This window comes from Labrus mixtus, chromosome 11 (genome assembly GCF_963584025.1).
Source record: "Labrus mixtus chromosome 11, fLabMix1.1, whole genome shotgun sequence".
Lineage (NCBI taxonomy): Eukaryota > Metazoa > Chordata > Actinopteri > Labriformes > Labridae > Labrus > Labrus mixtus.
Genome location: NC_083622.1, coordinates 10,525,709 through 10,550,047, shown reverse-complemented (window position 1 = coordinate 10,550,047; position 24,339 = coordinate 10,525,709). Strand labels below are relative to the sequence as shown.

General features: G+C 42.0%; 1 protein-coding gene across 1 annotated transcript in view; it reads right to left on the bottom strand.

Annotated features, from left to right (window-relative positions):
* The window catches only part of sv2a (synaptic vesicle glycoprotein 2A), a 51,025-nt gene extending 28,452 nt beyond the window's left edge, over positions 1-22,573 (bottom strand). Inside the window, exons 1-2 of the mRNA XM_061049942.1 lie at positions 22,423-22,573; positions 1,874-2,655 (exon numbers count right to left, since the gene is read on the bottom strand). Of these exons, the coding sequence (XP_060905925.1) occupies positions 1,874-2,480 (607 nt within the window). The 5' untranslated portion in view covers positions 2,481-2,655; positions 22,423-22,573. The remainder of the gene's footprint in view (positions 1-1,873; positions 2,656-22,422) is intronic.
* Between the last annotated feature and the right edge of the window lie 1,766 nt (positions 22,574-24,339).

Genomic DNA, 24,339 nt, shown 5'->3' with positions numbered 1-24,339 from the left:
AAGACAGAAGATGAGCGGAAAGAAAACAGTTGCTCAATAGCAAATAAAGAATGGATTGAAACCTAGATCCATAAGGACCCAGTTCTGTCCTTTTCAAAACCATAAAAATCAATAAGGTTTTGAGCTTATCGATGCTGCTATCTAGCCACGCAAGTCCTCAGGTCAAGGTCTATCTGATTTTCTGACAAAGATCTTGAATGTAATTGAATTGCCAGCCAACAGGTTTTGAACACATCAGCATTGTGAATCAAAGCAGCCCTTCTCGTTTCTGCTTGAAAAAAACTCAATCAACTCTGGCTCCTAGGTGACAAACATCCTCCTCGACCAATCAAATCAGCCGTAGCAAGCTCACCCAAATGTTTGTTAAAAAAGTGTTGAAACAGACGGGATTAAAAACTAGACAGCTAACTAAATGAGGTGAGGAAAGGTTACTTTAAGGTCGAGTCAGTACTATCAATCACTATAAGGCAAAGGCATAACGGTCATCGTGATGTGTTTTGGCAACAAACTTGAATAAATGATAGTCATAAATATAATAGTTTAGAGATTACATTTCTTTGCTTTCCTAAAAAAGTTAAAAGTTCTGTCACACGCACATTATTTAAATTCATCTGCCTGGAGTTGATCATTGCCAGGAGTTGATCATTGCCATGACGACCAGGTGAAACCGACCTGAGGAATAGAATAATTTTCCCGACGATGTATCCGAGTGTAATTCACATGACGTTTTTATCACAGCAGCGCATACAGAAACAGTACGGCAGCTTTCAGTAGCAATTCCCCCTTCCTCTTGCAGTGGTCTTTGACATAATTTCTGTTGTTTCCATGGCAATGATGACAAGACACATTCTGTTGCAACTACAAAATTAAGGATTTCTCAGGTGGTTAAGGAGTCATGACAAGTGTATCAGTGTCAGTGAAAAATTAACGATCCTGACTATATTGGCAAAGCAGAGTTGTCTTGTGTGTAATATCTCTTACCATGTGTGTCTTTTAAAACTGTTTTACAGTAATTATGGTCAGTCATGGATTTTAAGATTCCCCCCTGAACAATACCTCTGGATCAATAAACCTTGCCTGTGTTCAGTCTGTCCTCCTTTCCTCCTCACACTTCCTCCAATCACCATCAGCCCATTACCTACATTGAAGTGCATAAAAGATGCAAAGGCAAGGAGGCTGCAGTTTAAACTGAGCAGTCTGCCTCTGTGTCCCTTCGGGGTGGCACAAGACCGTAGCTCAGGGGTTTGTAGAAATTGGGTATTAGGTTTACTTCTTCAAACATTGGCTTTGCAACACACAGAGATCATTTGTTTGTCATTTATACTCTTGGATGTATAATTTCCTGCTATTGAGGTTTTTTTTTTTTTGGAATGGTACGTTTAGAGTATCCAGGTAGGAGTTAATTCCTTTTGTTTGACTGATTTCTCTCCGTCATTGAGAGTCATTTTGTCACGTCTTCAAACCAAATCTGTAGGAGAGGGGCAGAACTTTGGATGTCTAAAGTGTTCTACTTTCCATTTGTAGTCTTAGGGGTGTCATTTGTTCAGCAGGCATGGTTGAAGGAAGTTTTGGCACAACTATCTGTCTTGTTTATGTAAATTAATCCGAATTGTTCATCACTCTTAAATGCTTTGATGGAGGCAGACAACAGCCGATGGGCTCATCAATTAGCTGGTCGTAAAACATGAGGGTTTAAAAAGCTGCTTTGGTGACGACCTTTACGACTTCACCCAACTCCTGTTGTTAATATTTGAGAAGCTGACGGCTGCTAATGATTGTGTTTCTCTCGTTTACAGTTCTTAAAGCAGGAAACGGCAGCGTCCTGATCCCTGGGGATCAAAAGTATTTTTGTTATGATATCAGGAAATCTTACCCAGCATGCCCTTGTTAGGCTCAGATAGACACATGTCCTTCTCTGCAAAGGGTAGCACGAAGCCGACCACAAAGATCTCCACGCCATCTGCCATCAACGCCAGCCCGAGGACAAAGTAGAGCGTCCACTGGAACTTCCCGTGGCCGCACTCCTGCAGGATGGCCTCGTATTGCTGGGCCAGCTCCTCCTGGTCTTTCCTCCTCTCGGCCTCGTAGGCTGAAAGATCCCTGAACTGCTGCGCCGGCGCCGTCACCCCGTCCATACCGCCAGGTTTACTGGAGTCGGCCCTTGGGATTCCCTGGTATTCACCTTCGTAGATCTCATCGTCTTCGTCGTGTCCTTCAGTGGAATCACTGTGACCTTCGTCGTCATTGGCTCGGCTGTCGTTGCGGTAATATCCACCATCGTTACTCGGCACGCCGCCGTAGTCTTCATCGTCGTCTTCCTCTTCGAAGCGTTTGTAGGAGCGCTTGCTGTACTCGTCGGCCACTTTGTCCACGCCGCGCCCCACCTTCTTGCCAACCTGTTTCTTTGCCACCTTGGCGATGTCCTTGGCGCCACGGATGAAATCCTGGCGGCCGTCTCTGTATCGACCATCGTCCTCCATCGTGGATTTTGGGGTGGTGGTCAGTCGCTGCTAGGAATCGGGGGCTATCACGAGCGGTCCAAGCTCATGAGTGTGAAATGGGGATTTCTGTTAGCTGGTGAATTCAGCACCACGGACAGCTCCCTGCTCCTCTGCACTGCTGATCTCTGGCCAGCGTGGATTTGGAAATCAAATCCTGTGAAGAAAAAAAAAACAAAAAAAAACTGTGTGTTAGAACTATTCATCACACTGACAGCTTGCGAGGAAGAAACATCCATTGTAAGCACATTTTTAAAAGATCTACATCACAGCCAATTTCCTCTGAATTACAAAAGGACCATTGGCTTTCACTTCGACGTTGCCATTTGCAGGACACGTTATCTGGCTCAGCACTAATGGCCGAGCAGAAAGGACATGACAGCTTTAAGGGGCTGACATCTTAGTGCAGAAGCTCAGTGGCCTGTATTGACTGAACAGCAGTTATCTCATAGCTCTCTCCTCAGCTCAGCACAATTCACAGCGTGGCATTTCCAGTGGCACGCCGCAGAGACGACATTTAATGGATCCAGCTGCGGCACAGACATGTGTAATTAACAAGCAGGGCTGCAGCGTGGTGCAGCATAGGTCAGTGTTTATAGAAGCTCCTACTGAGGACACACATGATTACAACCTGTGAACTCACGTTAAAACCTGACATGAACGGACGCTGAAGACGTTTCATTCTGACCTCGACACATTTTGATTTTTGATTTGATTTTGAAATACTTTTTGAGTCCCGCACCGGGACATACAGTGAAGCGGGTGACCCTCTGGTTTCCAGCCCAAGTCCCTACAGACTGAGCAACTGCCGCCCCATCAAGTGAAATTTGTGAAATGCATTGTAATTTAAGGAGTAAGCTCATTAGTACGAAAGCCTTACAACCATGCATTTTATTTAATTCCGTTTTCTTCTTCCTGTTTTTTCGAGATCTCAAACTTATTTATCTTGTTATTTCACGATAACAATGCTGGTTTCCCAAAATAACGGCTTATTTTCTCAAGATTTAGAGAAAGAGACTAAACTAAGTCAATATCACTGGGAAACAAGATTTGTTATCCTGAGAAATCAAGATGAATAAGTCAAGATCTCGAAAAACTTTTCTTAAATGTACTCAGGAAAACGAGTAAAACTCAAATGATTAGATGCATGTCCGCCGAGGGCTTCCTTACATTAGGTAAGAGGGCAGTAAGAGGGTTAAAAAAAGATATGCTAACAGAATAATTCCCTGGAGTAATATTCCCATGGATCATTTGTTTTCATACCATACTTTTTAAGTCTATTATTTACAGTTTGTCTCAGCACTTTTGAAATGATCTTCCTTACTTTTACTCGTCCATAAGTCATCCTCTCTTCCTCATTCTTGCTCACACACTCTCACGCTCACACTAATCACTACTTTTATTATCCTACTTTAGAAGAGAAAAAAAGAGTCGTCAAAAGAAGCTAATAGTACAGAGAAACACAACAGAGCACAAAAAGAGCCATCGTGAATCAATCAGCGGGCTACCCTGTTCTTTTCCACGACACTCGGTCAGTCAGTGTGATGCTGCCCTTGTTTGCCTCCATGATGAGAGCATGCTGCGCCAGGAAGACGGCAGCTACACTACTAATGGACCAACCAAACAAACTCAGCAGGGAGAACACCATTAGCATGTGTGTTTCAGGGAGCATTTGACATGCTATGATATGAATTGTTCCTGTTGTAGCTTTAACGTAAACAAAGCAGAATCTGCAAAAAAAACACAGAACGGGACAGGGTAATGTGTTGTTATTCCATTTGCAGTCCACAAAACTATCTGATAAAAATAGAATAGCTCCAGTAGAAACTATAGTGCAGTTTTTGCAACAAATCTCGGCTTTTACACAGATTGTGTTTTGACTCTAAACCGAACTGCACCTTGATCTACTAAAGCCCTCATCTCTTCTCAAGCCATCCAAGGTCGCCCAGATGAGACACTATTGCTGTTTGTCTGCTACAATACCATAACTCCTGCATGTGTGTATACTCATGAGACCAAACACAGACGATGTTTCCCCAGAGAGCCGGTCTCTGGGTCTGGATGCAGCTGTAGCCAACACTGAAGTCGTTCTAGCAGCCTTCCTATAGTGTCTTTAAAGAGCAGCAGCAGCAGCTCAGCATGGAGGGGAGAGGGAGAAATGTTCAGCCTGAGGGAGCTAGCAGCACCCAACAACACGGCCATTAACACTGAAAAACAATGTACTGCAGGATGTAGAATCACCCCACAGGGAACACAATGTTCATCCTTTTCTCCCTGTGCACAATTTTTTATCCAGTTAAGATTAAAAGCATCTATATTTTATCCTTGCCTTATTTTTAAATTCCTATCAAAATCATTGTACACGCTGCAATATATGACTTGCTCCATTAGTTTTCCAACAACATCCCTTTCCTTGTCCTTCCTATAAACAGCTAAAGAGTCACATAAATGATTATCTGAAAAAACCCCAGAACCTTCTCCAATAGGAAAGAGAAAATCCAACAGCAGACAGCACCAATGAAACCACCAATTTCATGGATTTTAAAGTAAAATGAGAGGCGATCCGCACAATGTGAAATATTCATACTCTCCTTGATCCACTGCCCACAGTAATATCTGCGAGGGGAGGGTATTGCAAGAGCAATGCAGGCAAACATCCAGTTTTTCTGAGTCATCCTCCCTGTTTGCACCGGTCCAAACCTGCCAAATATTTAACGTCTACCCCTCCCAAACATCCTGCTTCAGGAGAAATATCATAAAGTGAGATATTTGTTAATATCAGAGGATACTTTTAAAGTAAAATATATGGATCATTATATTCTAATACATGCCATAATGTAGGAGGAATAATGGCTATACAAGGATAAAAGAACTGAGCTTTTTATACTAGCTATGCTGTTGAGATCTTCATTGTAGCACACCACATAGCCTATACAGTTGGACTCTACATTTACAATTTTAGCTATTTCTGAAAAAACACATCCATGGAGTCAAAAGCAGTTCACCACTATTTCCAGCTGAAATGACACCTCGATTTCATCCGCAGTAGTTAAAGACTCTTAGCTAATTATTGTCAACTCTAAATGAGAATGGGAGCCGTCCTTCTTGACTCCATGGCAACAAGAACAGAATCAGAACGAGAAACATGCAATAGTTGGCACAGCGTCTTTGTAGCATCCATGTTGTTGGTTGTTGTTGTTACAAAATTCAAATGTTCAGAATTGAAAGCAGGTGAACGAGGAAACTGCAGACCATCTGAGGAGCACATGAATGCAGCAATCATCTATTGTTAGCAGTTAAGCTAACATTAGACTTCCTGTTTCTTGTACATTAGGTACAAGTGTAGTAGGACCAAAAATGCCACAGCAAGATGTTGGAGACAATGTGGTGAACAAATGGAAAACCACACTCATACATTTTGGTCCAGTAAAGTAATAATTGGATTACTTTCTTGTGTATAAAAGGGTTGAATAATACTTTTTTATGTTGCCATATTTTGGGCATAAAGTGCACTCACAAGCACTTTATAATGTAATGAATCGACTTTATTTTACAGTATTTAAATGTTTAACAAATCATGACATTCACGCAGATCATCACAGGACATATTTCCTCAGTGCCATGTATTTATTGTTGTCTCAAGTGATCAGACTGCAGTGTCAGTGTTCTGATCAATAAATCAATGAGCCAGGTAATTTATACAAGGCATGATGGAGTCGAGGCGTTTACTTTCACAGTCAAATATCCAATAGACCTGCAGCAATGTCCGCCTCAGTGACCCTATTATTATTGGTGTTCATTAAAATGTCTTTTCACAACATTTGCGAAACATGACACAATCTTATTATAGCAAGACAACAACAGCTTAGTAAAAAGAGGAGGAGGGGTAGCAGGCGGTGTAAAGGCAGGAGGGAGGGAACCTCTGAAAGCTTCCTGCGCAGCCTCGAGGGGGTTGAACAGACACTGAGTGCTGCCGAGCTAACATCACACGACCCGCAGGTCTGCTGGGACGACTCCGTTTCTGAGAACGTGCTCACTGAGAGCCAGCTGATGCTGAAACCAGAGAAGATGGGGTTTCTCTTGGATCTCCCCTCAGCCAGGAGGATTTCTACAGAGCATTAAATAAATACACGTCACAGAAGCTAAATCTATTTCAGTATCGCTTTGATCCGATGATAGCCGAATGTGTAATGTCTGCAGATTCAGCGTGATGCAACCAGATGTCAGAAATGAAAGCAATAAAAATAAATCTGATATTTGATTTAATATCATTTGTACTGACCTTCTTACAAATCACATCAGATTATCTCAAAGCTTTACGTCAAGGTGCAGACTAACATACTGAAACATAAGGAGGATAAATATGATATGAGGCTTTTACCGAGCCTTTCAAGTTTACTAAAGCGCTTTTCACAGTGCAGTTCCTCAACAGCACGATGACTAACAAACCCATCAAAGCTCCTAACGCCTTAAGATATTCATACTGATTCTGCAGCGGTGTGATATCGTTGTCCCAGTCTTTGCATTCACATTTCCTTACGGTGTCCAAGACGCTGGAGAGAGCCCGACACAACGGGAGCGCCACACACACGCACAGTCAGACATGCACACACACATACAGCGCTGCACGACCCCGTCGTTCCTGTCTCGCCCCGGTAACGCCTCTCTTACTACCATCATTTCAGCCCCCCCACTGCGCCTCCGCAATATTCAAATTGGAGGCGAAAAATCACAGGGACGTAAATATATATTGCTAAAATGCTTAATCTGGACTAAAGAGGTGGATCTAATGACATTTTCTGAGAGCCAGGCTGCACAGTGATGTAAAAATGTGTTTCTGTTTTTAGGGTTCCTCCCTTCAATGTCTGAATTTCTACTGAAATGTAAAGCAAACGTCACAAACCACACCAGCAGGTTTGACTGATCTAATGTCTCTTCTGTTTATGACCTCAGGCCGGCAGGGGCTTCACAAGTTTCTGAACTGCAACATTTTGAGGATGAAAAACATGAATACTTCAGGCGGCGGGGGAATAAATGGACCTCTGTGTTCCTCAGAGTCGCTGCCTTTAGGTTAGGCTCGATTACTCCCTCACTGCACAGCTCACAGCAGCGCCATTAAAGAGATGTGCTGCTGCTTAAGATTTTCAGCCCTAACAAATGTTCCCGAGCTCCGTTTATATGAGTGAAGATCTATAAGACCTCCTGCAGCTAATCTGACACCATTTAGTAAACCATCTATACATTTATCAATCTGACAATTACTCATTTTGTGGCATCTTTGGAAGAAAGCTGCAGCTCTTTTGCCACACTTTGTCACTCGGAATGGCAGCGTCACATCTTGAGAAAATATTGTGAAGACATTTGGTGCTTTGTCTCGGCCGGGATCAGATCCTATGAATGCGCATTTTAGTTTTCACTTGCATGAATGAGATTCAACCATGAGCCTTTAACGAGGAAGAAGAACCTACAAGTCTTCGCTCGCACAGCAGACAGGTTAAGCACGAACGTATGTGTTCAGTTGGATGACAGCCATGGTCTCAGCTTGACTCGCTTGTTCTGCTGCATTTTAGCCAAATCTGATGCAGTGTCAGAATGTGCCAAAACAAAAGCTAATTTTCATACTTTATGATGCATCTAATTACTACTGAAGACGGGCACCATAAAAAGCGTATGTTTAGAAGTAAAAAGTAAATCCCTGATGATTTCTCCTGTGAAATACAGTGGACAGGTTTCCTAAAGAGTCTAAATACCTGGCTTCACTTCTTCTAATCTATGTTTTAAAAGCCCTGTTGAAAGTGATTTCCCCGTTTAGTGCGCATTACAGTCCGCGTCAGCCATGACGGTCGGCCCTTCTCTCTCTCCTCTCAGCTCCATCCTGCTGCAGAAAATTGGATTTCATGGCTAAAAAACAAGCTGCCAGAAGAGCAGCGAGCAGCAAACCCCATGGCTTCAGATTCAACGTCCCCCGAGACGTTTATAGTTCAGTCTACATGACGGCGCAGAGAGTATGTGCGTGTTCTGCTGCCTACGCGCAATGGTTCACTGAACATACAGAGCAGGCAGAATGCATTAAAGATAAGATCTGTGCAGGAAAAGAGGGAATGTCCCTGTTTGCAGTTTTCATAACTAAACAAGAGAAGGACGGAGAATCAGTGGTGTGTTAGAATATTCATGGAAAGTTGGCGAGACGCTGAAAATACTAAACAGTGTGAGAATTAATTTTGAATGACAGCAGCTAGCAAAAACAAGCAATTACTTCAGTTTACATCGACATCAGTTTTGGCATTTACCCAGCATACACTGCTCCAAGAGAAGACAAATAAAGCACAGAGGAGGATTTACGGCTTGTAAATATGTTGTACAACGAGAACAGGTGAAGGGCAATGACATCATCGTCACTCCTGTTACAATGCATTGTTAGGATCAATAGTCAACTGCAGTGAAACCATATTCACCCTCACACTACAGTAAAAATTAAAAACACTATCGTACTGCACAAAACTGATCCACTTTGACTTCCTGAAGGTTTTACTCTTTGTGAAGTTTTGTGTAAAATATTAATGAGCGTCCTCCTCTAACAATATTTACCACAAGACTTCTTCTTCTGCCTAGGGGTACGGACAAAAAAAACAGCTAAATTCAATTTCAAGAATAGTTTTTAATGTATTCTGTGAACTACGTCCTTTAGAAAATCCTGATTTTAACTAAACTATGTAACGATGCATCACGAGGCAGTTACAAATCGATTCAAATGTGTCAAGGGTCACATCGGTACGCTGAGAAATTAATCGCAATACTTTTTTTAAACAGCAGAGGGCACCATTATGCATCTCTCGTTTGACGTCCTTATACACTCAAGTGAACGTCAGCACCTGAAGACCAGAGGTGGTTGGTGGTAACAAGCAGGCAATAAGCGTGCTTGTTTACATCCGGTTAGTAGAGCGGGGGAGAGAAGACCTATAAACAGGAGCCGGTCTGTGGCTACAGCCCCGTCTGGTGGCGAGCATAACATTTGACTAGCATTGAAGGCCAAAATATCAATAATTGGTTTAACCGTCTCAGTAGCGAGGGTGATGAAGTTTAATCCTTTAGTAAACGAAAAGCACACATCCCTGATTAAGATAATAAAGATTTATCAGTGGATGATATACGGCAATTATGGTGTAGCGGCCTCTGCCATTGGTGTGAGCATGTGGTGTGAGTGGATGAAAGTGACATGTAGTGAGTATTCAGAAAACGGACAAGCGATGTACATTTAGTATTTAAGAGAAGACGGTTTAAGAGAAGATCAGGTTGGGGTTACATTATACATTTCTGTGACTCAAACCCTGATCTCCTGGGTTTAAAGTTTTGTGTTGAATCCCTTAGTCCATCTCAACCAGTTTTCAAATCTAACCTTGTCTACTGTTAGACTTCAGTAAGTTATAATAAAAAACAATCATGGGTAAGAAACATCATGTACAAATCTCGAGAGAGGTTCCCAAATCCAGAATTACCATCTTTAGTTTCCTGGGTTTTTTTTGAATATTTTTAGGGATCTGCCTACTGTGATCAAGTATAATGACGGCTGTTAATATCCTAAGGAATGAGTGTCTTAAGAGGTCATTTCAAATAAGAACACAACATTGTTCATCGTGTGGCTGCAGATCCTTTTTCTCTGTATCCGTATCACCTTCTACCTCTTCAGCTAGCTAACACATCCTCATTTCAAGTCTCTAACTTCAAAAAGACGGACAGCTGGAATCTTTATCGCTCCTCTCTGCACAGAGACTCAATCACTTTTCCGTTTCTCGCTGAGGAGACGGCCGGTTGGGTGATCCTGGTGCGTCGCCATGGTCACAACCTTTGTACCAAGGCCGCAGCTAAATGCAACGAGGCAGCCAATCAACATCCGATTAGCGTTTCAAGAGCTGAGATGACAGTCGGTGTTGACTTATTCCCGGCCTATGAATAACAAACAAGTCCTGGCGTGCACATGCAGGGTTACAGTGCAGCTGTGGCCACTTCAGCACCGCATGTAAAAAAGCTCCATCGTCACTCATGAGCGTAATATAGAAAAACATCTTACTCCAGTTTTGTATGCAAATGGTCTTCAATGGAGACTAATTTCGTTTTCGGATAAAGAGAGATACATGCGCTCATTGCATAAAGAGTTATGGTGAAACAAAGTGGTTTCTGCAGACCGCTCTGGCGTCTTCAATGAGGAGTAAATTGATAACAAATTAAAACTCTGGAGGAGGGGGACCGAGCAAAAGCGCCCGTTGTCGCTCGCTGCTGATGAAAGACTTAATTATGTTATCTAATTTTCTTCCAGTGACCAGAGTAGACACACGAGGGACGGGAAGTACAACTTCACACGCTCACACACCCGCACACACTTACACAAACACTGGTGCAACAAACATATTAGGCTAAAGGGAGGCTCACAAAGATCCAGAAGCAGCAGAAACTATGGTGAGATGAACCATTAGGTGTGTGCGCTAGCTTTATGTTGACTGGGGATGTGAAAACTGAAAAACAAAAGATATTTCTTTAAGCATTTTAAGTATATTGTATGATTGAGTAGAGAAGCTTTCTAAGAGTTAGAGGGTATAAAGTCTGTCCACAGTTTGACTATTTACCTTTCAGAGCAGCAGAGTAGATCTCCAGCTGTCACTGAAGGACTTGTAACCGCATTAGTCCGACTCTGACAAGGCTGTTCTTTCAACACCAGTGAATTACGGCCATTCATAAGTCTCGCTGATAGCCTTGAGCTTTTCACAATTACTCTTTGCTGCACTGTTAAAAGTCAGACGTTAAGAGAAGCTGATAAAAGAAGCTACTCAAAATAAATGTTCCTTTTGACGTCAGGCTTTGGCATCCGATGATAGTAGCGGGATATCTTATTTAGTGGAATTGCAAGCGCCGCCGTTTAGCAGCAGACAGCTGCTGGCAGGAGGCTGCCGGGCTCTGGGAAGATGGATGAGGAAGAAGAAACCAGTGAGCGGTTCATATACAGCGCTGAGACCTTTAAACCCTTAGACCCATCAAACAACATCCTCTGAATAAAACCGTCTTTGATGCAATACCACCACACCCTCTGCTCTTTTTATCTCTCTGACAAATCGACTATATTTTCTTCTTCTTTATTTTCCTCACCTGCAGTCTGAGCACTGATGAGGTCGGACTACAAGCTATTAGCACAAATATGGCCCGATCCAACAATCAATTGCTTTATCCTGTGTTGTGTGTGTCATAGTTCTACTTGTGTGAAAACATCTGCGAGCTTGTAGACATCAAGCAGTAACAGGCAGTAAAAAGTCAAATCAATGTTGAACAATCTTTTCTGCAGAGCAAAAGAGAAGACAAACAAACCCCGAGCAACAGCAGGAAGAAGCAACAACAACCCTGACACGGTGGAGACTTCAAGATATTTGGTGAAAACAAACATCAGGGTGTGAAAGCAAGATTTCAAAACCAGAAAGAATTTATTTAAACGTATATTCTCTGGGCTTAATGTGTTTTAAAGAGCGCTACAGATCTCTCGATTTTACTGCTGAAAGATGAAACCGCCTCTGAAATGTTTCTTTACTCTCTGTTCCTCAGGTCGATCATTTTCTATTTGAATTTCTCACATTCTGTTCAAGCTGAATCCAATTAACAGCCTTTCGTTTTCTGCCGGTGTGAGTCATTCCCATCTCCAAATATAACCTCAGCTTTCATCAGCACGTAGATTCACACCTTACACAAACTAACCGCCAGCTTCATGCCTGCAAACTAGAACTCTACATACAAGTTAGTATCATTATCAACTAATCCTTGGATCATTTCTGTGCTTTGTTCTTCATCAACACGGTGTCAGATAATGATAAAAAAAAACATGCATGTCATAACTCTCAAGTCTGCAGTGATGCCTTTAAGCGTCTTCTTTTCTCTGACTAATGGTCTAAAAGGAAAAGACAATCAGTTGTCAATCACACAGATTAGAGAAAATAAAGACATAAACCAGGATTCTAGTGACCAGATAATAATTGTTGATCAATTTTCCATCAATCAAAAAGTGTTTTCCAAGTTGAATACACATCATGATATGGAAAATATGCATTATAGATAAAAATGACAGTAAATCAGGAATCACAATTTGATCATATTTAAAGAGATACAGATTTATTTGCTTCCAGCTCTCAGGTGGCCTTGGTGGGTGAGATTATTGGAGTTATTGTACAGAACTGGAAACATAATTATATGTTTCAATTTTATTTAGAGCCCGACCGATTAATCTGCCTGCTGATAATATTAGTCGATATTAGCGTATCAAGTGACTATTGTATCAGCTACTTTTATCTGTGAATTTGAAAAATAATTAGAGGGATCAACGCATACAATGTCTGTGTATATCTATATCTAAAGATCGAAGATAAAGCTGAGAAAGATATATCGATATCTGACTTTTATATCGGTGTAATATCCAATATCAGTCGGACCCTGATTGTATTGCATTTCTGCAAAAATCTCTGCAGGGTATGGTCCAGATTGTACACCTCACATTGTGTAATTCCTCGACAGATTTTTACTATCCGTGTTTCTTAGTCCCAGTCTTACAGTTTACACACCGTCTCTGAACCGGAGTTTTGTGTTGCTGCTCCATACTTTTCTCCACTTTCATTCACACACTGAATTAAATCTTGATGCTCTTTTGACAGCACAGACGCAGCAGTGACAGAGTGTGACAGAGATGACAAAGTGAGAATTAGATAGAAAAGAGGGAGAGAGAGAGAGAGAGAGAGAGAGAGAGAGAGAGAGAGAGAGAGGGGTATAGATGGTATGATTCCCTTAGTGGTGAGTCCTCAGACCTGCAGATGGCTGATAATGTCATGCAGTGCTGAATTAATTTCACTTGACAGCTTTGATTTCTCGTCATGACGCCCGCAGTGATTTTCTCCTCTGATAAATCGTCCCTGAGGCTCAGCAGCACAATCCTGATCACGACCACACCGACAATGGAAGACGCTGAATTAAATTTAAAGAGTACATACTGTACATTTCAAATTTGGCATGAAAAACAATTCATCCCCTAAAATGTCTAATTCAGTATTTTTCCAGGATATGAGCTTGTAGAAGTTTTATTCCAATAATATTTTCTCTATAGAGTGAATGTCTGAGGTTGATTATTTTTGAACAATGCTCTTTTCATACCTTTGAGCAACACCAATCCAATGTGCCGAGAGACGCCTTGTGGTATGAAAAACATCAGTACTTCGACTCTGCCCCAACGTGCCTGTGACTCATGTGTCATGATCACTCTAAACAATGTGCCTGACTCCAAGGCTTAAAAAAACAAGGTCAATGCTAAAGGACCAGAAAACTGCAGTTCCTCGAGTGTCCACTTGAGGCTGGCTCCAAAAGTGAGTCATCCCTGTTCAGCCCCATGTTAAAATGTCAGACTTTAGAGTAGAAATTAACAAATTTCGTCTGATGAAAAGGGGGGATTTTGGTTTTGTAGGTCATTCGCTATGAACAGCTTTGGGGGGGTGGGGGGGTTGGGGGTGGGGGCAGACGGACGTTGACACAAACACTTGAAGGAATCTTAGTGTTCATGTGTTACTTTTAATGACAGCTGTCCTGTTCTATTGGAAAGGTATCCTTAAATGACTTCTTTCCCTGATTTCCGACTCTATCCACTATCCTATCTCTACAATAAAGGCACAAAAAGCCCAAAAATAAATCTAAAAAATTAACCAGGAATTAATTTTGATATAACTCAACCCGCTCAATTTTATGAAGTGATGCATCATTTAGGGTCTGTCCACTTTGAGTGGGTGGATTTTTGTGTTGTTGATGCTGTTTGGAGATTTCAGATGATATGGTCTGCTTTGTGGTTAATTGTACTAACAGGGCATCCAAGATGTCAGTGTTCCCTTTTTTTTCTATTAAACCATAAAATAGATTTGGATATATTACTTTACTGTGATAATATGGTATTTTCCAACCCCTTGCTAATCTTTAGCTTCCCAGCAAGCAAGCTACATCCAGCAAGATATACCTCAGGCTCAAATAATTCTGCTCTAAATGATCATTAATATCTAGAATTAATAAACGCCTTTCATACAGTATCATATCTGTGATCCTGAAACGTAAATGTTAACCAGGAAGTGGCTGAATGCTAACGTTAGCGGATTTTCTGTATCCATCGTCTCTGTACTTTCTTATCAATCGTGAAGCTTTGCGATGTAAACAATTGCTCAGATTTGTTGATAACATGACTTAAATCTGGAGCACGAAGACACAAAAACAACATTTGGGCAACCCATCGTGTGTGTGACGTCATGGCAACATTTTCCACCATTGGAATTATGATCTATAATGTCAAACTCAAGGTTAGCAAAACTCAGCATTCATGGATGATGTTATACTGCTGCATTCACTTCATTCTAGTCTTTGTTAAAAAAAACTGTTTTTAGGATAGTTTTGTATTGTAACGCTTTTTATCCTGACTGAAAAACAACAGAAAACATGCCTATTTGATCCATTATTCTGCACAGCCCACCATGCTAACGAGGACTGTCGAAGCACCAAAATCTGACTTTATATTCATGCTGCATAGCTCCTGAGTGCTCAGTAGGAGCGTCCTCTCTGCTCTCATGAGTGCATCAGGAGTTTTGCATTCTGGGTCGGGTCAACACGGCCTACACGCTCGCTCTGTTTGAAGATTTTTTCCCCCCACAAGACTCAGTTAACAAACAGCTACGCCTACGATAAAGCACTCTGAGCCCAGACCACAGCGAGCGATTAAATTCAGCCGTATGGTCATTTCAGATCAGCTCACCAAGGTGGAAAGGAAAAGCAAGGCAGCTGTCTATATAAATATACATAACCTCAACCATAAGAGGGGTCATACTGCTGAGCATCGGAAAACAAGCTGTTTAAACTGCTGACAGAGGAGATGAGACACACTACAGACCTGGTTGTTCAACTTATATTACGCTTTACATGCCCTGTTTTAAACACCTCTTTAGACGTGTTAGCAGGGTGGCTCTTTGGGTTAAAAAATATCTCCCTCTGTAATGAAACATATGTGCACATATTCCTAAGCTTAAACTTTATAAAACATGGATGTAGTTTCAGTAAAGTCACCCATTGGTTTTTAAAGAGGGGTTTTGAAACCCAGCAATGGAGGCTGCCATTTCAATGAGTGTTACGTCTCAACAGCTATTGGATGGATTACCATACACAAGATGACATTCATTTAGCGCCATCACCAGGTCTTTTATTTATTTGTCCAACATTTGCCATATATATTATATCTTAATAAATTCCAGACATGTTATTCCCATCAAACTCAGTCATACTTTAGCTCACCAACATGCCAAAACAAGTCCGGGAATATGGCAGAAATGAGTTCGCAATCTCTTAAGAGTCTCTTAAATGATGGAATTATTGAAATTCCAATTAAGACAAACTGGGTGTAACGTTTGGTATCATTTTAAACACTTACATTGACATACATAAACACACACAATACACAACACAAACACAGATTTTTTTGTCATTTCCTGGTCCAGCCAAAGCCTCCTGTGGAAACTCTGTATTTTAACCAATCGACCAGTATTTCACATCCGTCCTCATCCATCACTTTTCTATCAGCTACTCTGGCCTGAGCCTCAAGGGGAGTCCCGCAGAGCTGTGTGAGGGATCCATCCATTATTCATGTCTTGTTTTCTGGCCACAAGGACAGAGGTGCTCGAGCCGACTCGTCCCTCAGCAGTGATGTATAGGTGCGATAAAAAAGAAAAACTCTTCACACGGAAGCCTGGCTCCAATTCCTGCTCTTCTTCACCGACCACAGGGCGAGATCTGCACAGAGCCACGCAGGAAGTGACAGTTTTTATTCAGCTGCGCCGTGTTCCTGCTCGGCTCCAGGCCCATCCAGGCTAATGGCAGAGCAGCAGCCAGAGAGGAGGGTGTCATGATTGGTTGTTAGGCTCACTGGGTCGTTGCTCCTCCCTGGCTGCAGAGTCCCCGTTGGGAGAATCTGCAGCCTAACATGAGTCCCGTCATTATTCCCCCCGTTTGGGCTCTGGGTGTGCACCGTCACCCTGGTGGCACCGAGGCGGCTAGCAACACCATGTCAAACACAGTGACGTCAGCTCTCTGCATCCATTTTGGCTTTGCTCGCTGTAAAATGGACTGAAGGAGTCAGTCTGAGGGCAGCTGAGAGGTGCAGTTCAGTGTAGCATGTCAGAGAAAAACAGTTCTGCACAATGTAGTAGTTAACAGCCCCATGCAGCAGCTCCATTTAATGTTATCTTTTAACGTCTAGTACATCAGAATTCATCACCTCTGGTTTACACGTTTAAAGTGTTGTAACCTGCAGTCATTTCAAAATGTCTCTCTGGAGTTGGATCCACTCAGAACCAGCAATTCAAACATGTAAAACTGCATTTAATATGAAGACATAATCATTAACAGTGTGACTCACAGGGTGGAGGATGTGCATAAGCTTGCAATTTGCTGCCAACTTTACAGGAGTACATTATTCCCCCTTCCCTTCAGCTATCAGTACCTTAACATTTCCTGAGTCTGCATCCCTTACATAGAGTGTATAAATGTGGACGTAGTCTGAGTGACGCCACTCATTGGTCTCTGAAGAGGTGCTATGAAGCCCAATCATGGCGGACGACGTACAGGAAATTCTAACACCAACTATTCCAGCTAAAATAAGCAGGAGGTAATAAGAGATAAGGTGGCGTTGAAGCAGCTGAACGAATATCTTGGTTGCTGAAACACGCCAATGTAGCTCACAGAGCTCGTCATTGAGCTCGCTGATTCCAAACGATGAAAACAACACAAACTCACAGTTTTCGTTCAGTAAAGGTATGTAGCTCAAGTGAAGCCAAGCCTCCCATAGGACATGATGAAAAGTCCAGTAATGTGATTTAGTGAAGCCTAGCGTCCTGGGAAACAGCTACAACACGCCTGCCCGTAAGTGAAATCCAACACCCTTTACTTTACTAACAATAAGTTATATAAACAAGAATTAACCCTTACATGCAGATTTTACCAATAAAGAAATGAGCTACAGGAACCAAAACGGCTTTTTTAGCCCATGCTGTAAACTTCATTTAAATGTATGCATTTATTTAGAGATAGCATCCCCATTAGCTTGTGTAAATGCTAACTTGGATCCTAAAATACAACAACAATAATAAAACAAATTGTAACTGTATCTCACAGGGTTATGCAAGTGTTATGTTTCATGTTTCAAGCCGATTCTGTCGGCGTTGCTCACTTACATAATAAAGTCAGGGCTGACCAAAGTTATTACAGATCAAGCGAAGACAAAAGGAACGTCTTTATCAAAATTCATGACAATAAAATGTGAAAATCTCAAAACCACTATTGTGAACCTTGCCGTGTTGCTAGGAGCGTCCTAACGAGCGGCATCGTGGCTGGAGGAATGACTGCGGTGCCAAATGAAACCTCAGGTGTTAAACAGCATCATTTGGTGTACACACTTTCCATCCAGTAGATGTTGATATATTTAAACCAGGTTCAAAGTGTTAGGCCTTAAGCCTTCTATACATTTGCCATTATTGTGAAAAATTCCCAGAGGCCTTGGAGTTACACTAACAACCACTTCATTGTGCAGTTGCTCTGCGGAAGCTCTTTATGGTTTAGTGAATTATATTGTTGTCATTAAAAGCTTTGCTCTTAACTCGCTCTGCCTAAAAGCCTGTTTGTCTTCCTGCTGGAGCTGCAGTGTGTCGTCTCATTATCACATCCACATCAAGCTACCCTACGCTACTCTTGTAAACGAGGAGATGCTTTATTGCACATGTTTAATTAGTCATCGTTCATAAAAGGGCAATTAGATACTAAAACAAGGGAGTTAGACACAACATTTAACAGTGTAAAGGATTGGGACGTTTAGTTATAAAAGAGAAATTTAAGGTTGAACTCCCATAACTTTTTGGGTAAGAGAGCTTGAGCCAGTGTGCTATTAGCTTAGCCTAGCATAAGTCTTGAGGGGGAAACAGCTAAAATATGACTGCCAGCATCCTTAAGTACAACGTATTAAAACTATACATGTAATTTGTTTGATCCATAACAACAAAGAATGTAATTTTTGGGGGGTTTTTCATGGAGTTAGATTTTGTACAGATTCCAGTTTTTTTTGCTAGGCTAAGCTAAGGCCTCATGTCCACCCAGCTTCTTTTTCCAAGCACTCCACCTTTTTTGTGCGGCCGCTCCAAGCGCTCAAGATGAAAATCTTATATTGATAAGCTGGTGCTCTTTTCCACATGTATGCTTTTTACCGCCTACGGCTCGTGTCTTGTACCCACATCCTCTTTGCTACGTGTCTGATCGGAAAACTAAATAAATAGAAAACATGCAGTAAAACGCAACATAGCGTTGTCGATCATAAAGCGGCGGTTTTCAACAAACTGTTGTCATAGAGACAGGACGGGCGTGCAGCGCATTTCTTCTCAGCGCACAAATGCTTCATGCAAACACTTCTTAGCATAGAGCCAGCGCGTTTCTGCACGGGAAAAAACGCTAGGTGGACACGGGGCCTAATGGGTGTCCAGCATGAGCTCCATATTTATCACACAGGATATCAGCATTATTATCAATAACCTCAGGAAAGAAAAGCAAATAAGTATAGCTCACTAAATAGCCTGCCAATTCAATCTATATCCTTTTATGCAATTTCAATTTTTTAAAGAAAAAAACAAAAATTTATAGCATTTTTTAGCAGCAAGTCATTTACCCAATAATTAGCTTGTTGCCCTTATACCATTAACCTGATATAGATTACAGTTCCATTGGTGATCCTTTCTAATATCTTTTTTACATTACTATTTTTTGATCAGAAATAACAAATATAAAAACAAGTAACAGATGCCGCCAATGAATTTTAATTGTATGCATTTGTTTATAAAAGCAGAGGACAGAAGCACTAGACAGCCTTCTGTCGTAGAAGAAACACTGTCGGTTGTTAATGGAGAGTTATGTGGTTGACACTAATCGCTGCTTCGACCCTCCCATCTGGAGACGACAGAAACGACCATTGATTTCCTCTCAGTCTCACAATAAATCTTCAGCAGAGAGGAGCACTTCAGCAGCAGCATCGCAGCCTAAAACAGATCAGTCCAGAAAATAAAACATGCAGTAAGAATGACTGAGTGTTTCCTAATAGACCAATCTGACTGTTTTAACACAGTACTCCAGGTAGATGAGGCGGATAGCTGGGCTCTGCTGCACCACCAATTGTTTTTCTTTCTTTAGATTTTATGCTAATGTGACGGGGAACCATTGCTCCCAGCCGCAGGGAGGGCGAGTTGTAACTTGTGACAGGGCTAATCTCTGCGGACGGACCGGAGCGCGGCCCAATCAGCTGGGCAGCAGGCAGAAAATGAGAACACCAAACAGAGCAGCTCCCTCAGCTCCTCCTGCCGTCAAATGGAGCTCCTGTGTGTTAAAGCTGTGTGAGCGCGGCTTTTAATGGGAGCGTTAGCAGCACCTGCAGCACAGATGCAGAGTCACTCTGCTTCTGTTGTGCTGTGTGATGCTGAGTGAGGCCTCGGGGCAGAGACATTTTAACCACACAATTCAACATGTTATTGATTCTCTTCAGGCTTAGACCACAGGCTGAGGTATTGATTAACCTGCTTATTATTCTGGATTCATTCCCAATCATTTAGCCCTAAAAAGGTCTGGAAAACAGTTTAAAATAGCCATCATGATTTCTTACAAAGTAAAGCCGATTCCACCAGATTTTTGAGTTTCACGTCTGGTTTTGAATTCACGATGAATGGCACGATCAGTTGCTCCAGACTGGCCAGATGATTTGACCCTGATGATGTTTTTAGGGATGTGCAGCTTCACACACTTGCACAGTAAGAGCAGAGCCATGGGCCGATTCCCCAATTCCAGGACTTTCTTTTCTGATTGTGCCTTCACAAACCAACAGACAGCGTCTGAAATCACCATGGCAACAGCATGCATGCCTGTTTAATCCATCTTCTCCCCTCCACCCTCCATCATTAAAGAAACGTTGGCAGGAAATATCTGTGGACCTCAAGGGAGTAATTGTTATAATTTAGCTGCCCAAGCTTATCAGCTCTATCAGTGAAACTGAGTATCTGTGTGAGAGAGAGAGTGAGAGCGCTTTTGCAGGTGTGTGTATATGAGACAACTGAAATACACATGGATCTATGGACAATCCTGAAGTCCAGATTTATCTCGCACAGTGTGAGTTCTCATGTCGCTCCTGACAATCAGGTTGTTCAGTGTGAGCACATAAATCGGGAGCCTTGATCGTGTATCAAGCCCCCAGTTGTTGTGTTCCCTAAAGAAAAATACCTAGAAGATGATCTGCAATGTTTATATGGTCTGTTAATATATTCTAACGTGCTCGCGCCCCTAGAGGAAACGCCCACCCAACACCTGCATGTCCAAAGGCTTCAGCAAAAAAAGCACTTCACACAGCACAGGTGTAGATAATGGATTACATGAAGCGAAAAAAAACCTCAGTATTTACTGCAGCAGAACGGTTAATTAAAAGTGGATCCTCTTTGGGCACAGAATGGATAAGAACGTTTAATGAAGATCAATGTTTTACCAAAAGACCAAAAAAACTGTGACATGGATCTTCTTACTGCTCTTAAAGAGGAGCTGCTCAACTGTATTGTCAAGGGAAAGATGAAGCCGATGCAAGCTGGTACCTGCTAATTAAGAGTCGGAAAGTGTGCCAAGCTTTGAATCAAAAACATTCATCTTTTTCACTGTCAGAATCCTGCAGGTTTGCATGAGTAGCTGCTCTCTTCACTGCCACCCTTTCATGTGGGCTGGGTGCATAAATAGCTCAGAAACTGCCCGAGCTGCATCATGGCTGCCACAGGGACGAGCCATCACACATGCAAAGTTTAAAATGCATCACTTACAAACACACAATATATTAAATCCGCGCATCTAATTTCAGGCAGCCAAATTATTTTACTCATCATGCTTCTTCAAAATAAGAGACACTAACAATATCAAATATCCTTCCTCTTTGGGCAAAGTCATTGAAGCTCCACTGACAGAAACCACCGCAAAGCAAGACCACAGAGGAAAAGCAGGGAGAAAAAAAAACTGCTCATCACTCTTTCTCCATCAAATTCTCCCCGCTGGGTTTCTACAAGGTCATGTTGGCGCACGACGCAGGACCGGATACCCAGCTGCACGGATGCTACTGAGCTTTGCTTGATGTTGCACAAATTGAATGCAATACATACAAAGGGACAACTCTTTTAATCTAAGAATAAGTGCAGTAAGGGAGAGATGTACCCATTTATGACCGTGTGCGTTGAAGAGAGAAAACGCGGAATATGGTGAGCAAGGGCATCGGTGCCAGAATCGATCACGAAACTAGAATCGAAAAACTGGATCGCAGGTGTGAAGCTGCACATATGTGCTGTTAAAAGACATGAAAACACAACACTCGTAACCTCTTAGCCTTCCTCCTTCTCTGCTTCCTCTTACTCAGGGTGAATCCTCTGCGCTTTGATGGATGATGGTTGTCTTTTAACGCACAAGACTTCCCAACAAGACCAGGAGCGACGCGCACATTTTGCCAAACATCCGCAGTCAGCCACGTTACAATCTTATTTCCCTGCAACATTTCTAACAAATTGTGAACATTTTTTCCCCCATCAGAGGTCGACTTGTTTCTTGGTTCCCTTCGGGTGCGGGTTTGGGGGTCATCGCGTTACGCGGCAGAGGCCCATTAACTCGATTTTAGTGCTAAATAAATGTCGAGTTGTATCTTCTAGACGTGCAAATCTGGCTTTTATCGTCATTTCGGATGCACGATAGCAGCACAGGAAATTGGCTGAATTACCGCATTTCAGGAAGATTCGGATTAAAATGCGCATCCACAGAGGATTACTCATTTTCTTACCTTTTAGTGGGAAGGTCGGAGCTTTGTAAGGTGACCGGAGTTGGGATTTTTCCGTGCAGGGAGTCACCCCGAGTACCTGAAGCAAAAGGGTCCTGTGTGTCCCTGTGATGTACACTGACGTAGAAGCACAGAGCTGCTCCCTCCCTCCTCCGCCCCCTTCACTTACTACACAACATCCCTCTTGGATGGAGACACCGCCCCCTCCTCCACCTCCTCCTTTGCTCCCATCCCTCCTCCAGCAGACACCATTCCTCTCACAGGGATGAGGGGGGTTTGCAAGGTTGCATGAAAACACAAGGTGAAGGTGGTATTTTTCTGACTGCTAATTATTTCAACAATTTGAGGGCCTAAAAATCGAATTTGCATAACACTTTCTAAGGGATGATGCACTGAACCAGGTGGGGGGGGGGGGGACGCACCGTCCATGCATGCTCATGCTCGCTGTGCTTCATACTGTGATTTGCTCCATATGCACCCAATGGTTGGTGCAACGAAGTGTGCAAGACGAGCCTCTCCCTGCACGTGCTTTGGCTCGTGCCTATAATTGGCCATGTTAGAATAGAAGAAGAAAGAAAAAAAAGAAAAATCAAGGATGCCCCTGGTGGAAAAAAACTGAAATCCTATTAATGATACAAATGTCAGTGCAGTGTTAATGAACATCGAAATCATTAATATGTGAGCCACAGGTCAGCAGGAAGAACCAAACATGAACAGAGTTGTTTGAGGTTATTTTCTATTCCAAGATGAATTCTGTACATATGTTAATTTAATGTTCCTCACAAGAAATACTTGATAATCGTGTGCATTAGATTGATGCATTGAGGCCTTCATGAGAGTCATCATGCTAAACCTAAACCCTTATTTAACAGTCATTAACAAAGTATGTTGCTGTTATTCCTTCCCTTTTTCTTCCCTTCCTTTTCCTTATAAGACTCCTTTTTACTCTTTCCTTTTTGTCCTTCTCCCTATTCTTCATTTTTAAAATGTCTATCAATAAATCGTCTGTTCCTTTGTTGTTTTACAGGAAACACTGAGCAGACAAACCAAAGCTTTCATTTAATACTTATATTAATTATATTAAGCGACCGGATAAAGTCCAATATTTCCTTTTTTTAAAGCTCTGTTAATGCCCACATCAATAAAGGATATCCAGTACCTGCCTAATGTTCCACTATCTTCACTGCAAGCTGCTGAACTACATTCATGAAAAGAGCTTATTACTTCTGCTGAAAACAAAGCTGAAGAGAGAAGAGTATGTATGAGGATACAAAACTGAACAAATGTGCAGAAAGCAGTCAAATTGTTCAGAGCAGAAAGGCCCTGCAGAGTGAGGTGGTACTGTTATGGGGTTTCATCTCTATGAGAAACCCTAGCCCGGATCCGGCCCTAGCCCACTTGGTGCCCGAGGCAAGATTTTATCTGATGCTCCTCGTATTGCAACCAATTCTACCACCAAATATATAAAGAAAACTGGCATACAGCTTTATGTTTTAAATCTTTTCTTTATTTAAAGGTTATATTTATCAGTTCTGTCAGTGTCACTCATTTCCGCCCCCCCTCCCCCAAGTAAAAGCAGGTAACGAGCAGCGGTGTTGTGATGAATCAGGTCGAGCAGGGAGCAAGAAAATAGAGCTTTTTTAAATCGGTAATGTAGTTGTGTTGTGTTGGCTTGTTTTGTTATATTACATAAGAATGACAGTTACATTACATAGCATTAAATGGAAGTTAAACACGTTTCCTTCTTATCGTCAACTTTTCTTCCTCACATTTGCCTAGACTGAATATGAATAGTTCAGAAATAAAATCATTGGAGGAGTGGTGATTTAAAAATGATAAAAGTGTTATATAATATGGTGTTGCTTTATTGCCTGGAGAAAAGAAAACATAAACTGGATCATTCTAAGAAAATGAACAGAA